Source organism: Zophobas morio, unplaced genomic scaffold, assembly GCF_036711695.1.
Source record: "Zophobas morio isolate AGI-343-1 ecotype UQ-CSIRO unplaced genomic scaffold, CSIRO_AGI_Zmor_V1 ptg000023l, whole genome shotgun sequence".
Taxonomy (NCBI): Eukaryota; Metazoa; Arthropoda; class Insecta; order Coleoptera; family Tenebrionidae; genus Zophobas; species Zophobas morio.
This window is the reverse complement of record NW_026972128.1, coordinates 3,894,598-3,908,909: the sequence shown is the minus strand read 5'-3', so window position 1 is coordinate 3,908,909 and position 14,312 is coordinate 3,894,598. Positions and strand designations below refer to the sequence as shown.

General features: G+C 34.0%; 1 protein-coding gene across 1 annotated transcript; it reads left to right on the top strand.

The window, feature by feature from the left end:
• The first annotated feature begins 7,542 nt into the window (after positions 1 to 7,542).
• Positions 7,543 to 11,202, top strand: LOC135134112 (non-lysosomal glucosylceramidase-like). The gene is made up of 13 exons (XM_064062719.1): positions 7,543 to 7,582; positions 7,646 to 7,947; positions 8,005 to 8,093; positions 8,461 to 8,641; positions 8,695 to 8,851; positions 8,903 to 9,026; positions 9,079 to 9,559; positions 9,607 to 9,729; positions 9,778 to 10,019; positions 10,068 to 10,338; positions 10,387 to 10,633; positions 10,680 to 10,868; positions 10,916 to 11,202. The coding sequence occupies exons 2-13, from the start codon at positions 7,787 to 7,789 to the stop codon at positions 11,111 to 11,113; spliced, it is 2,463 nt and encodes an 820-aa protein (XP_063918789.1). The 5' UTR covers positions 7,543 to 7,582; positions 7,646 to 7,786; the 3' UTR covers positions 11,114 to 11,202.
• The last annotated feature ends 3,110 nt before the right edge of the window (positions 11,203 to 14,312 follow it).

Below are 14,312 nucleotides of genomic sequence, written 5' to 3'. Positions count from 1 at the left end.
GTGTTAACAAAAGTTACATAAAGGGAATTTGTGAGGTAGTCTAAACGCTTCAGCAGAGAAGCTCAATATACTGTGAATTTGTTGGAAGTTATTTAAAAATTATAAAACTATAAAATACATGCTTAAATAAACTTTACAGTAATTAAGAATATAAACTGTTACGTTTTTTGTTTGATATCATATTATTTTTGGAGAAAAAGAAAAAAAAACCAAATAAGTAATTTTTGTAATTTTATGTTTTAAAGATTTTATTTCCACAAAAAATATCGTTGTTTAACCTCTTAGAAATGAGCTTTAAATTAACCTGAAATGTATATTTACAAAAAAATCTGTATGGAATATACACAGGGTGAGTCATTAAGAGCATGTTAATTTTTTAGTGTAAAATCTACCCAACCCAATGGACAACAGATACTTGTCTAAAATTATTTATACTTAAGGCTCCGCCACACAGTCATTAAAAGATGCCATAATAAGGCAAAACGCCAACCCATTTTGCACCTTTATTTTAACAGTTGAAGAGCAGGGCGATACATGTGCGTGCTCATGACATACAAATCTTTAAGGAAGCGTCTTGTATTTTTTAAAAAACGTAGCAGTTTTTGAAATAAAAAATAAAGTGCGTAAAACCCCAGCGGATTTTTAGCGAAAACTATAACTCGGTGTGCTTTTAAAAAATATCGAGGTGATAGAGAATTTTTTTCTACTTTAGGCGCCACTCTTCGTTTTCTGTTAAAATTTTACTTCTTTTAGTTATTGTACAAAAACTGCAAAGCATTTTGGGCAAATTTTGCTAAGTTAGGCAACCCAAAATATTAGCTGAAGCGGTAAGCTGTAATTTATGGCCCACACAATAGAGCACCTTTTAAATACCTTAAGCTTATTTGACCACCCTTTGAAGTACCTGACAATAGCATTAAGAAGGATATATATATCTTTTAGTTATATGCACTGGACCCTGTTATACCTGATACATACCTATAGTTGTGGTTCGGGTTCAAACTAGGTAATTGTAATAACTGCATTTATTGAACAATAAATTAATGATTTTATTTTTAATAGCTCTTTAATATTTTTACTGCAAGCCGCATATGAACATTTAATCTCTGCAATTGAATTAGAATTTATTAACCCATCTGGGGAAGCTCCTAAAATTTTTTTTCAAATTTGTTAGAGCTTCAAATTTTTCTTTGGCCTTTTCTTCATTGTCAATAGCAAATTGTATAGACTTGGGCAATTTTTTCATAAAGTTTTATCGGAATGCACAATACTTTTAACGGTATTTGCGATGTTAATTCCGTCTCTCATTTTGTCCTTTCTTTACTCCATTCCCTACACATTCGCTGACCACAAGTACCTTTTTCAATAGCATTTACAGCTTTATTAATAAATCCGATTTTTTTCTTTCATACACTTCGTTTTCGTTTGTTCATCGTTGACGATATTATTTTTACGAGAATCCAGAATTCGGATACGCAATTTTTTAATAGAGGTTTTAGTTTTATTAATCGTTTTTGTTTTTTTCAATTTTTGTTCCACAAACGCCTTCGTATACTAACATTGGCCTCCCCATTTTTTTTTTTTTTTTGAATAACGGAATTAGGAACGTACCCTTATTATTATAACTTATTGCCGCAGCAAAGCATCGCCCTTGATACGATCCTCGTGCAGAAAAACTTATTCTTTTTCCTCCCACAAATTTATTAACGACAGAATTGTAGCATTCCGCAGCATTGTTCTCAATATCAAAAAGTAAACTAGACGACAAAGTTGCAACTCTATTTAAAACTTGTTTGTAAGGTTCGTATAAAATACTATTTGCGAAAGTAGAAAATAAAATATCATTTGACTGTCCACTTTTATAACAAAAAATAACTTGCACATTGTTCGTGATTGCCAAATATATGCTGGAAAAAAAGGAAGAGGCTTATTTTTGCTAAATTTAATAGCACTTATAATAGCTGTTCTAAATTTTAGAATACTATTTTTACAAACATTTTTAATAGTGATATCTGCTTTCGTTGTTTTAACTATTTCTCTAATTTTGGAACAATAATTACGAACTATGTGATTTCTACATTCAATTTTTTCGATAAAATAATATGCACCATATGGTTTTGCAGCCCGAACTTTTTTTAATACGCTACTATCCTCGTCGCCTATAATTCTCCTATAAAGTATCTAAAGTAAATCCCTCTAAGATAATTAAAGCTTCCATGGACATAGATGTTTGCTCCCAGTTTTTAAAACAGTTATGAGTTTGATTTTTTTTTTCTGTTTCATACAGATTTTACAGAAACTACAAAGTTTGTTTTTGACTCCAACATAAAGTATTTTTTTAGTTCTGGCACCAATTTTGCGTCCTACCCCAGCCAGTGCATTGTAATTGGATTTGTAAGAGCATTTGTTCCTAGCTCCATCGACAATAACGGTAATATATGGGACGCAATCATTATCTACCTCCCTCGCCTTCACAGCTAATCGGTACTCTTCTTTACCTGCGTTTTGGTTTGTTCTTCGAAAAGTGCTTCGATGCTCTTTAGAACTCTAACTTCGGCTTTACGATATGTCGCCTGGGGTATTTGAGGGATATCTAGAGCTGAACAAAATTTTGATATTTGAGAATAACCCACGCCCGTTGATCTAACTCCACAAATAGCTGCATAATTGACTTTGTATATATGATTTTCAGGTTCTGTACAAAAATTACCGAATATTCCGTACATATTACATTTGTAGTAGAAAACACGTTTTAAACCATAACAATTTTCGTAAGTTATTTCAATATTGTCTAAAGTACAGACCAACATATTATGACTGATTGATTTCAGTGTTGTTAATAAGTGGTCTATGTCAACAATTCTACGTCCAGTACTAATTTCTCGACGTGTCATGACCTCTAGAGTACGAAAGAAGTGGTCTCCCGTTTCCGTATGTCTGTATGTCTGTCTGTCCGTCTGTCTATCTGTCTATCTGTCTGTCTGGAGTCTGTATCCATTTTTTATTAGACAAGTGTTCTTCGAAACTACTGGATTTACCATATTTTATATGTATATTAGAAATATCATGCAGATGATTAAACGCTAACTAAAACTTGGCAAATCATCTCCACCACCAATGGGATGACGTCATCTCCAAAATTTATAATACAAAGTTTTTTAAATTTTATAAAATTAGATACTCCTGCACTTGTGGTGTGTAAATCCGTGTAGAATTTTCACCCTAGACATCTAGAATTTTTGGAAAAAATTTTAACTTATCCGGGTTCTCACAAAAAAATAAAATTTGCATAATCAAATTTTATAATTTTTCGAAAAAGCTGGGTTTGTTTTATTGTATTTCAGAGGCGAGAGAAGTTCTGTCGAAATAACCTTCGACCAATTTGCTTCATTCAAAATACATTCCGAGAGGTAACTAGGTATGTACCTCCCTAAATTTCTAAGATTTTGGGTTGAAAAATTCCAAGATTACTAAGAAATACTCACAATAACGTACCTTCGTACCTACAATAAAATATTCTTGGAAATTTAATTTCACTTTTCTACCTACTTACAGAATATGCCCAATGCGTACGAATTTTTATGGAAACAGGAATTTAAAAATAAGAGTAAGAATTATGGTCGGAATTATATACAGGGTGTTATTGAAAGGTACGTACAACAAAATGGACAGTTCTTCTCAAAGTCTAAGAAGTCGGAAAAACTTATTTTGTGTTATCAAAATTATAAGGGGAAAATTAACCCTTATCCAACCTTTTTAGACGCTACTGAAGGATAAATAGGTAAAATTAATTTATTTTAGTAAATTCTAGCAACTGTAACAATAAAACTTTTGGCAAGACTAAATGTTGCTATAGAAACGAAAGATGATCTTTTTATCAGAGGCGTACAACGAATTTGGACATATATTTTAATAATTTTTATCTCTAAAAGGAGAACACTTTCACCTGAACTTTTTTTTAACTTTTAGCACCCATACTTCGAGACCAATTACCGATTTTATTTTGTACGTACCTTTCAATAACAGGCTGTATATGAACAAGCATTTTTTTTGTTGTGTGTATTGCGAGTAAAGATCTCAACAGTCTCTGACAATGATTATATTAATTTATTTTAAAACACACATTTGGCTTTTTTCATTTCTTATGACAGTAAATTAGGTTAAACCGCATATCAAAAATTCTCTTTCAAGGGACTTTATGCTAAAATAAAAGTAGGAGGTGCTATTTAAAAAATTATCGATGACGTCATACACCTGTCAAATGTCGCTCAAAACTTTTGAAACTAATATTACAAAATGGCAATTTTTATATACCAGTAGACGTGTTTTTGCGTTTTTACTCTCGAACGTAAGCTAAGAAATATTGTTTGTTTTCTTTCATAGTAGATAAATATTTTAGTTCCTTACTCTGCTCTACCTGCAAGCCGGGATACACTTCCCCCGCTGACAATAGCAGTAATAAAACTAGTTATTGTAAACGAAGGTGAACGATTTTAACCCTTAGAGATGAGTGGCAGCTGTCATAACGAGGTAGCATGGGTGTTTTACAAGTTGCATATCTTTTAAAATAGAAATTTTCTTGAGGTGTGGTAGAGCCTTAACATCAAAACTGATTTTATTTTTTTTTTCATCAGTCATGAAAGTGATTATTGTTCAAAAAGCAAATGCTAGGAAACACCAAACGAATGAATTATGGATTATTTATTTAGTTTATACCTTGGTTAGAATTGTTACATCATTGATTTTTTTTTAATAATATTTTATACAAGATGATTTTGATTATTAAAAATCATACACCAAGCTGATTTTGTAATTTTACCGCGTCATGAGGAGTGAAGTATTCATCGTGTCACAGAGTCCATCATAATATGGTAGAATAGCCAATGATAGATATCTTGCAGTAACAAATGTTACAAAATTATCTTGATGTAGGTACCTATTATCTGATATCTTTTATATATTTTACGAGTATTTTAAGATGATGAAAAAATAAATAAAGCAAATGAAACAAATATTCTTAAATTAATTCGGTTATCGACAACTCTCGATAGTACCTACAGGCGAACTTTCAGAAGTCGAATCTGTAAGGGATTCTAAGTTAAAGAAACTTAAAAAAAAAGAAATAAAGTTTTGTTATTACGGTTATTTACAAATTAATGTATGTAAATTTAATTTTGTTGCCGTGTGTTATATATACAGTTGGTTATTAAACTTTGCCGCATAGGCTTTTTAGTACTTTTTCGTAATTTGTTTATGTTCAAAGACTGAAATGAAATCCGTGTTACCTTCCTTCCTCGTAAAAAAGAGTTTTAGGGTTTCAAATGCATTCTTCATTTGCAAGGCTTTCTCCTGTACTGGCTATACAATTTTCATCTTTACAGTGCGCAAATTGCAGCATTTTTAACCCGCAATCTGCAAGGCTGTTTTGGGAGTAGTTTTTACGGTTTCACCAAACGGGTTGAACTTTTGCATCAACAATCGTTGTACTGAGAAATAAGCAAATGTGGAGTTTTGACTTGTTTGGAGTACTTTTAACCCCCAGTCTGCAAGTTTGTTTTGGGGGTAGTTTTTACGGGTGTCACCGAACGGGTTGAAATTTTGTATCAACAACCTTCGTATTGATAAATAAGTATCTAAATGTCTAGTTTTGACTTGATCGGAGCATTTTTAACCCCCAGTCTGCAAATCTGTTTTGGGGGTGTTTTTTAAAGGTTTCTTCATACGGGCTGAAATTTTGCACCAAAAATCCTGGTATTCGAAAATAAACACAAATCGAATTTCGGGTCGATCGGAGTATTTTTAACTCGCAGTCTGCAAGTTTGTTTTGGGGGTAGTTTTTAAGGGTTTTTCCAAATACCCTAAAATTTGGTGTCAGCAGTTCTCGTGTCGAGAAAGGAAGATGAATCACATTAGGGCGCGGTTCGAACATTTTTAAGTGCCAGTCTGCAAAATAAACTGTGGTCTGCAAATTAGAAACGCCTTTCTACAGTTTCTGCAAATGTTAACGCTTTTTATTGATTGAAAATGGGACCATTTACAGGTAGATCATTGTTTCTTACAGACGACAAAACCAGTTGAAAACGGTTGTGTTCACACTTTTTCGTGGTTTATTTCGTTCAAATTTGGTGAGGTTGGGAATTTTTTCTACGAACTGCTCAAGAGATGCTCGGTTTGAGCATCGTGGATAATACTTGGTATTTCGTATTGCTGAGCAACGCTTTTCTTTTTCACACCACTTGACATACCTACACCTAGTAAAACTTTTATGACTTAAGCGGCTTAAGCCAAACAGCGAAACCACCCTTGTCAGTCAAACTGGCTATTGTAAGCTTTATGGACCCGAACCGCAAGGATTATTTATTACTGTCCCTTGTTGTCATAATGGAGTTGTAAAATTTTACGAGGTCACAAAATTTTGTTAAGGGAAAACTCATTTGGAACGTAGGCCTAGCACGATTCTTTACATTTACTTTATTAACTTTACATACATATCTTTACTTTAACTTTCATAAGGGTTCTCATAAAAAATGGAATTCCCATAATACAGTTTTATCATAATCTGGATTTGTTTTGTTGTATTTCAGGGGCGAGGAAAGTTCTGTCGAAATAACCTTTGGCCAATTTTTTTTGAAGCGTGAATTGGATTGAAATGCATGGGAAATACAGTTAAATACGAGTTATAGAGAAATTCGACTAATGGAGCTTGGAGTTATAGAAGTTCAACTGTACCAGATTTTTAAATGATGCTAAAGTTTGCAAATGGTGTACATACTACTTTATAGTAATCTGCAACAGTTGTGCTTAATAAACGCATTTCAACAAGTTAAATGTCACTAAATACATATTCTTAACGAATTTTTATTGGAAATATCTAAAGTTGGTATCAACTTCTCAGCAGTTAAATTATTATTTACAATTCTAATATTCTTCGTTGAATAACTTAGAATGTTGGATAAAAATTTATAAATGCGAAATATTTGATAAAGATCAGTTCATTTTTACACATTTTACATTTAGTACAAAATTTCCTCTAATTAACAACCCTCATTATATGTTTAACGATTGTTTCAGAATACGATAAAAACTAGACTAAAGCTATTTAGACAGAACTTTCCTCATCTCTGAAACATTCAAACAAGTCTAGTAACTTAGTAAATTATAAACATGTGTTGTTATTTTTTTGAGTTAACTCCTACACATTAAAATAAAAAAAAATAAACTGCACGTATATAGACGCATATCATTTTATAACTGTTAAGTAGTATTTACTTATTAAACTTTGAAGTCCACATTATCATTTTAGTGGGAAATTTTAATTAGCGATCTATGAGGCTAACTTCGAGGTAGGTATGTGGTAAATTTCCAAGATTACTTTATAGTGGCTATCAAACGATCTTGCTAAATTTTGGAGCACTTGCTTTGGTGGTTTCAAAGACAATTGTCTGATTTTAGGTGTTTTGTGTTATCAGTTTAGTCGTTTGAAAATGAGTAATAATGTGACATTTATTCATGTTACTGCTGTTAAAGTAAACATCGTCCACTGTTGTGGCAACAGTGTACTACCTACCTTGTATTTAAAACAGTAAGTAGATATAATTATTTGCATTTTACAGTAGTAGATATGTGATATATCGTCATTTTTAAGGTGTTTTTCGGTAATAAACTTGGTTAAAGCGTATTACTATAACAGTGAAGCGCCCCATTTCGTTTTCAATGATAAAACAACTTTCATAATATGGATCTTACCGATACTTTAACAACGTGACCATTTGTTTCCTGTTATATCATGAGTTCATCATATTACACAAGACTTTCCGAAAACCAGGAAACCAAAGTTCCTAATTATGGACTCAAGGTGACCTTAAATCATACTTATCCAGAGAATCGATCTCAAGGATATGTACCTGGTATACGACAAGCCTGGCCACTGTTGCCACAAGCTTTACGGTAACCTAGAGTGTTTGAGTGCTTTTTTTGGAAAATCAAGGTAATTTATTTTTGCAGATACACTTTCTATTATATTTTAGACTATATCAGAAAAAAACCTGTTGTTATGGATTTCATCTATCCTTTAAGATCTAAAAGGATATATGGTGAGTAATTCGTGGCAAGGACTAGCTATAAATAATGACGAAATCAGAAGTGTGGCGCTATTTTAGAGTATGCCAATGAGAGTGTCATGACCATGACATAGATTTGTTTTATTACTGTGACTTATTTCGTTATGATATAAGTCGACTTTTGCATTTTTAATCTCTTATCTTTCCTCTTTCACTTTATATATCATTCAGTTCTAGTTTCTTCTTCCTCTGTGTATTTGCTTCTATATTTTATGCGTTTGACATATATGTTTCACAATCTATGGTTCTACAGTATAGTCGTTAACTTTACAAGGCCAAGAACCTATTTATTATTTTATTTGCTTCTTGTACAAAGATGGTGTCTGTTACACCTTTGTAGGTGTACCAATTGGAGGCATTGGGTGCGGTACCATCGGAAGAGGATACAGAGGTGAATTTTGCAGATTCCAAATGCAACCAGGTGTCTACGAATATAATACAGTTGACGCAAACCAATTTATGGTTACCATTAAAGACAGCCACCAAGAGACAATCTTCCATAGCTTATTATCAACATTCCAGTACGTATTTTCACCTTTTTTTTTTAATTCTGATAACATTGTTTTTTAACAAGAAAGAAAAGCTTAAACACTTGGGAAAGTTTAATCGATGGTTCTAAATGCTTTTACACCGGATTATACCCCAGATCATGGACGGAGTACGATTTGTCCAAATTCGGAGTTTTACTAACTTGTAGGCAAATTAGCCCCATCATTCCTCACAACTACAAGGTAAACACATTTCTTTGGATATCAACAATATTTTTTCTTCTTTTGCAACAGGACAGTTCTTTACCGTGTACCATATTTGTGTGGGACATTCAAAACATTGGTCACGAAGAAAGAACCGTAACAATTGCATTCACTTTCAAGAATGGTGTGGGAAATAAACACAAAGACAGAGCTTGTAATTATCACTTTCAAAATTACTTCGCCAAAATGCTTTACATCTGTTGTAGCAACTTGCAGCTCCACAGACTTCGTTTTCGGTGAAGCAGAAGGCGTGATTCTTTCTCACACCATTGGAACGACGCCATGTTCTTATATTCTGTCAGCAAGGGCCAATCCTGACGTTAAAATTTCGAAATGTCTATACTTCGACCCAAATTCACCTGGAAGTGCACCTTGGTTCCAATTAAAAAATAATGGTTGTTTTGATACTAGAAGCAAGGAGGTTGAACACATTGTTGGAGAAATGGCTTGTGGCATTGCTACAAAAGCGTTAGTTCGTCCCGGTAGACCTGTTACTTGTGAAATGAGTTTGGTTTGGGACATGCCGGTGGTCCACTTTCCGAAGAAACTGAAGGAATATTCTAGATATTATACGAAGCACTTTGGCAAAGAAAATGCTGGGGTGAGGATTGTTCATTACGCTTTTGAGAATTATCCACGATGGGAACGGGAGATTTACAAGTGGCAGAGTGAAGTTCTCGAGGACAGGTATCTGTGCTTCTATTATATCTTCTTTTGATCATTATTATCTTCAGGGATTTGCCCGACTGGTATAAATCGGCGTTGTTTAACGAAACGTATTACGTGAGTGATGGTGGCAGCATTTGGGTAACTTTGGACAAAGGAGAAACCCAAAATTTACCCCAAACTGACCCAAGGTGAAGCATGATCTTTACATAACTCAAAAAGTATAAAGTCTTCTCCAGATTAGAATTTGGAAAATTTGCGCTTCTGGAGGGTCATGAATACAAAATGTACAATTCCTATGACGTACACTTTTATGGGTCCTTCGTGTTTGTTGTGAACTGGCCTCACTTGCAGTTCGTGGTGCAGTATGACATGCGAGATGCCATTTTTAATGAAATTCCAGATAAAAGAAAATCGTATGACGGTGAAGAATTTGAACGGAAGAAGTCTAACACGATACCACACGATATGGGCGAACCTGGTAAGTAATTTCGGCTACAACTGCTTGTATTATCCTGAAAATTAATAGGTGAAGAACCCTTCACTCTAATAAACTGTTATCCAACACACGACGTGAGTCATTGGAAGGACCTAAACTCCAAGTTTGTGTTGCAAGTGTTCAGAGATGCTTTCACGGGGTGTTTAGATGATGATTCTGTTCAGTACTTACGAGATATGTATGAAGCTTGTTGCGTATTGATGCACAGAAGTGAAAATTTTGACACAGATGGTGACGGGTTGATTGAGAATTCGGGAAATGGTGACCAAACTTACGACACTTGGTTTATGACAGGACCTAGGTAATATCTTGCTAGTTGTGGTACCTTTTTTTAACTACACTGTCTCAGTGCTTACTGTTGTGGTCTTTGGTTGGCTGCTCTTTTCGCGATGACCAAAATTGCCGAAGTGTTACACAAACCTGAAGACAAGAGGAGGTTTCAAATGTTACTGACTAAAGGCAAATTAGCTTTTGAGCAGAAGCTTTGGAATGGAAGGTACTACAATTTTGATTCTTCGACTGATGAGGGTTGCAGTATTATGGCGGATCAACTATGTGGTCACTGGTACTTAAGAAGCTGCGGTTTTGCACACGAGGTACTTGTTTTAATTAAAAATGGTTTGGTGGTGAACTTTTTTTTAGGTGTTTCCTCAAGGTCACGTTCGAAGTACCTTGAAAACAATTTTCGAAAATAACGTTCTGTCCTTTTGTAATGGCAAGATGGGGGCGGTTAACGGTTTTAAAAATGGTGCTGTTGATAAGTTCACGGTGCAGAGCGTGGAAGCATGGACTGGGGTCACTTATGCCTTAGCAGCGACAATGATTCAAGAGGTAAGTTGGACAAAATTTTGAGCAAATAAACAGCGCGGTTGCTTTAGGGTATGTGGGACGAAGGATTTCTTACAGCTGGTGGTATGTATAAGTCTATGACTGACCGTTTTGGACTTGCGTTTGAAACGCCTGAAGGGTTATATGCTACGGATTTTTATAGAGCTATAGGTTACATGAGACCGTTAAGTATATGGTCCATGCATTTAGCCATTAAGAGTTTTGAAAAAAATAAGAGAAAACAATGAGGACCAAAGCAAGGGTAGTTTGAATACATTTAACGTGTTACGTTTTTGTACATTAAGAATTGTAAAGAGTAAAACAGAGTTAGTTTTTATTCCTAGAGTTTTATAATTATTTATTACTCCTATTTTTTTACGCGTGGTTTATAAGTTATCTATGTACAGTAATGTACATGGTGAAAGGCAAATTCAAGCCACTAAAAAAATATTTGCATGAAAATCAGCTAATAAAATTTTTGTGCGTCTTAAATGTTGAAGAAAAGTTTGTGTTAGTGTGTGTTAAAAAAATTACTAATGTTAATTTAACACAATGATATGTGGGTGAAGAAAATCCTCTATATAGAGGGGCCTGTCTAATTTGCAGACCACAGTTTATCTTGCAGACTGGGGGTTAAAAATACTGCAATCAAGCCAAAACTCGACATTTGCTTATTTCTCAATACGAAGATTGTTGATAGAAAATTTCAACCCGTTCGGAGAAATCGTTAAAAACTACCCCCAAAACAAGCTTGCAGACTGGGGCTTAAAAATACTCTAATCAGGTCAAAATTTGACATTCGCTAGTTTTTCAATACGAGAATTATCGATACAAAATGTCAGTATATTAGAAAAAACCCTCAAAAATCACCCCTAAAACAACCTTGCAGACTGGAGGTTAAAAATGCTCCAATCAAGTCAAAACTCGACATTTGCTTATTTCTCAATACGAAGATTGTTGATACAAAATTTCAACCCGTTCGGAGAAATCGTTAAAAACTACCCCCAAAACAAGCTTGCAGACTGGGGCTTAAAAATACTCTAATCAGGTCAAAATTTGACATTCGCTAGTTTTTCAATACGAGAATTATCGATACAAAATGTCAGTATATTAGAAAAAACCCTCAAAAATCACCCCTAAAACAACCTTGCAGACTGGAGGTTAAAAATGCTCCAATCAAGTCAAAACTCGATATTTCTTAATTTCTCAATACGAAGATGGTAGATACAAAATTTCAACCCGTGCAGAGAAATCGTTAAAAACTACCCCCAAAACAACTTTACAGACTGGGGCTTAAAAATACTCTAATCAAGTCAAAATTTTATATTCGCTAGTCTCTCAATACGGGGATTATCGATACAAAATTTCACCCTATTTGAAGAAACCCTCAAAAACTACCCCCAAAACAACCTTGTAGACTGGGCCAAAAAAATATTATTACCAAATCGAAACTTAGTGTTTAGTTTTTATCTATACGAGAAGTGATAATGTAAAAAAAAAACAGCCTTGTTTAAGCTGCTCATCTTAACAAGTACCCCAAAGCAATTTTTCATAATGGAGCTTAAAAATACTCCAATTGAGTCGAAAGTTACCACTTGCTGAGTTCTTTACACAAAAAATTATCATGTTAAATTTTAGTCACCTTGAAGCAACTTATAACAATGATTGATAGTTCACATTCATTTAAAGTACAAGTAGCAGACAAATTTTAGACACATGTAAAGAGACAGTACATATTTCTAAAGTAGGTGCGCACCATAGAGGTAGAATGAGAGGAGGGAAGATAGTTTGAAAAAATGCCTGGTGCCGCGCTTTCTACTAGGGTCATAAATGGTTCTTCCAGGTCCTCCGAGAAACTGGTTGTTCCAGTGGCGTGCTCGAAAGCGTTTGCGGGATACTAGACATAAAACAAAACTAATTTCATAAGAAAGCATATAAAAGCAGCAGCAGCAAATTTACTTGAGTTTTTAATTGGTTAAGATTCGTTGCTACGGTCGTCGTGTTATCTCCATCTTCGCGCAAAGCGAGCTAATTCCTACAACAACTGCGGCATCACCTAATGATCTTAATATGCATTGTTAATTATGAAAAATATTGTTTTGTTACCTTTTATAACTTTATTTTAATGCATATACACTGACCGGCAAAAACCGGCCACCCTGAAAAATTTCGCAAAACCAAACTTTAAAAATTATTAATTTAACTAGTGAACGTTATTTCATTAAAGAACTATTCACTATTGACACATTGACACATTGACATGATATATAAATTAGCAAAAAAAAAGACAAATAAACACAGAATTAAATTAAATTTAACAAAATAACAGAAACAGAGCGACAATTTGAGAGACAGCAAAAGAGCTAAATGTTCAAAACATACAGCATCGCAGTTAGAGAGAATTCTCAGATGTTGCCGACTATTGAGAATTCATCATTTTTTCGACAATCGTGTGGTTGTGCTGGGCGATGAACGTTTGCCTATTTAGAGATGGAAGGATGGATTTTATACAAACAATATAGAAGAAATTACAAATAAAATTAAGTCGAAGACAAAGTTCAGCACCATTCATTGGCCGTATTAGAAGTGACGCGGTCAATACATAACAATATGTATATGGGAACACCATAATAACGACGATGTAATATTTTGGCCAGATTTAGCAAGATGCCATTATACTACAATGTCCATTGGGATTGGTTAGAAAGAAATAATATAAATTTTGTATCTAAGATAATCCCCCCATAGTGGCTCCCGTGCGAACAATCGAAAACAAAATTTGGGCAATACTAAGTAGAAAGGTTTACAACAACGGCTGGGAAGCCTATTTAGAAGAACAAATTTCCAGAAAGTTAGAGAAATGGACGTGGACACCATCCAAAGGCTGTAAGACCTACATATGAAGACAATTTTGGGTCGTATTGAATATAACGGATCTTTATCTGTTTTCCCATTAATAATAATTAATTAAGAAATTTGCACTTTTCTAGGTTCTTTTTGAAATTCAAATAAAATTAAGTTTGAGCTTCTTATTATTACTTTAAACTTTCTCTCAAAACGTTTTTTTTTACGTTAGGTTTCTCAGAAATTAAAAATGTCTCTAATTTTCTTTAAAATATCTTTGAGATTTTGTTTCCTATGAATTTTAAATTTTCTCTTCTGGACACCACTTTGTATTTTTTGACTGATGATGAAAGTTTAATTATACGTCAAAGAACTCAAAACCAGCATATAGTAGGTATGTACTCAATGAACCAAGTTATACTATCCTCAAACATATTTGGCGTTTATGACTTCACACCAATTTGACTCCCATTATAATTCAATAGGCCGTCACAACCGGATGTCTTAAACCCGCTCACCGATACCTACCTGAAAAGACCTTTTCGACGTGCCAGGGACGGTCGAGACGCGAAGGACCGGACTCAGAGTAATTTTGTTTGTTAA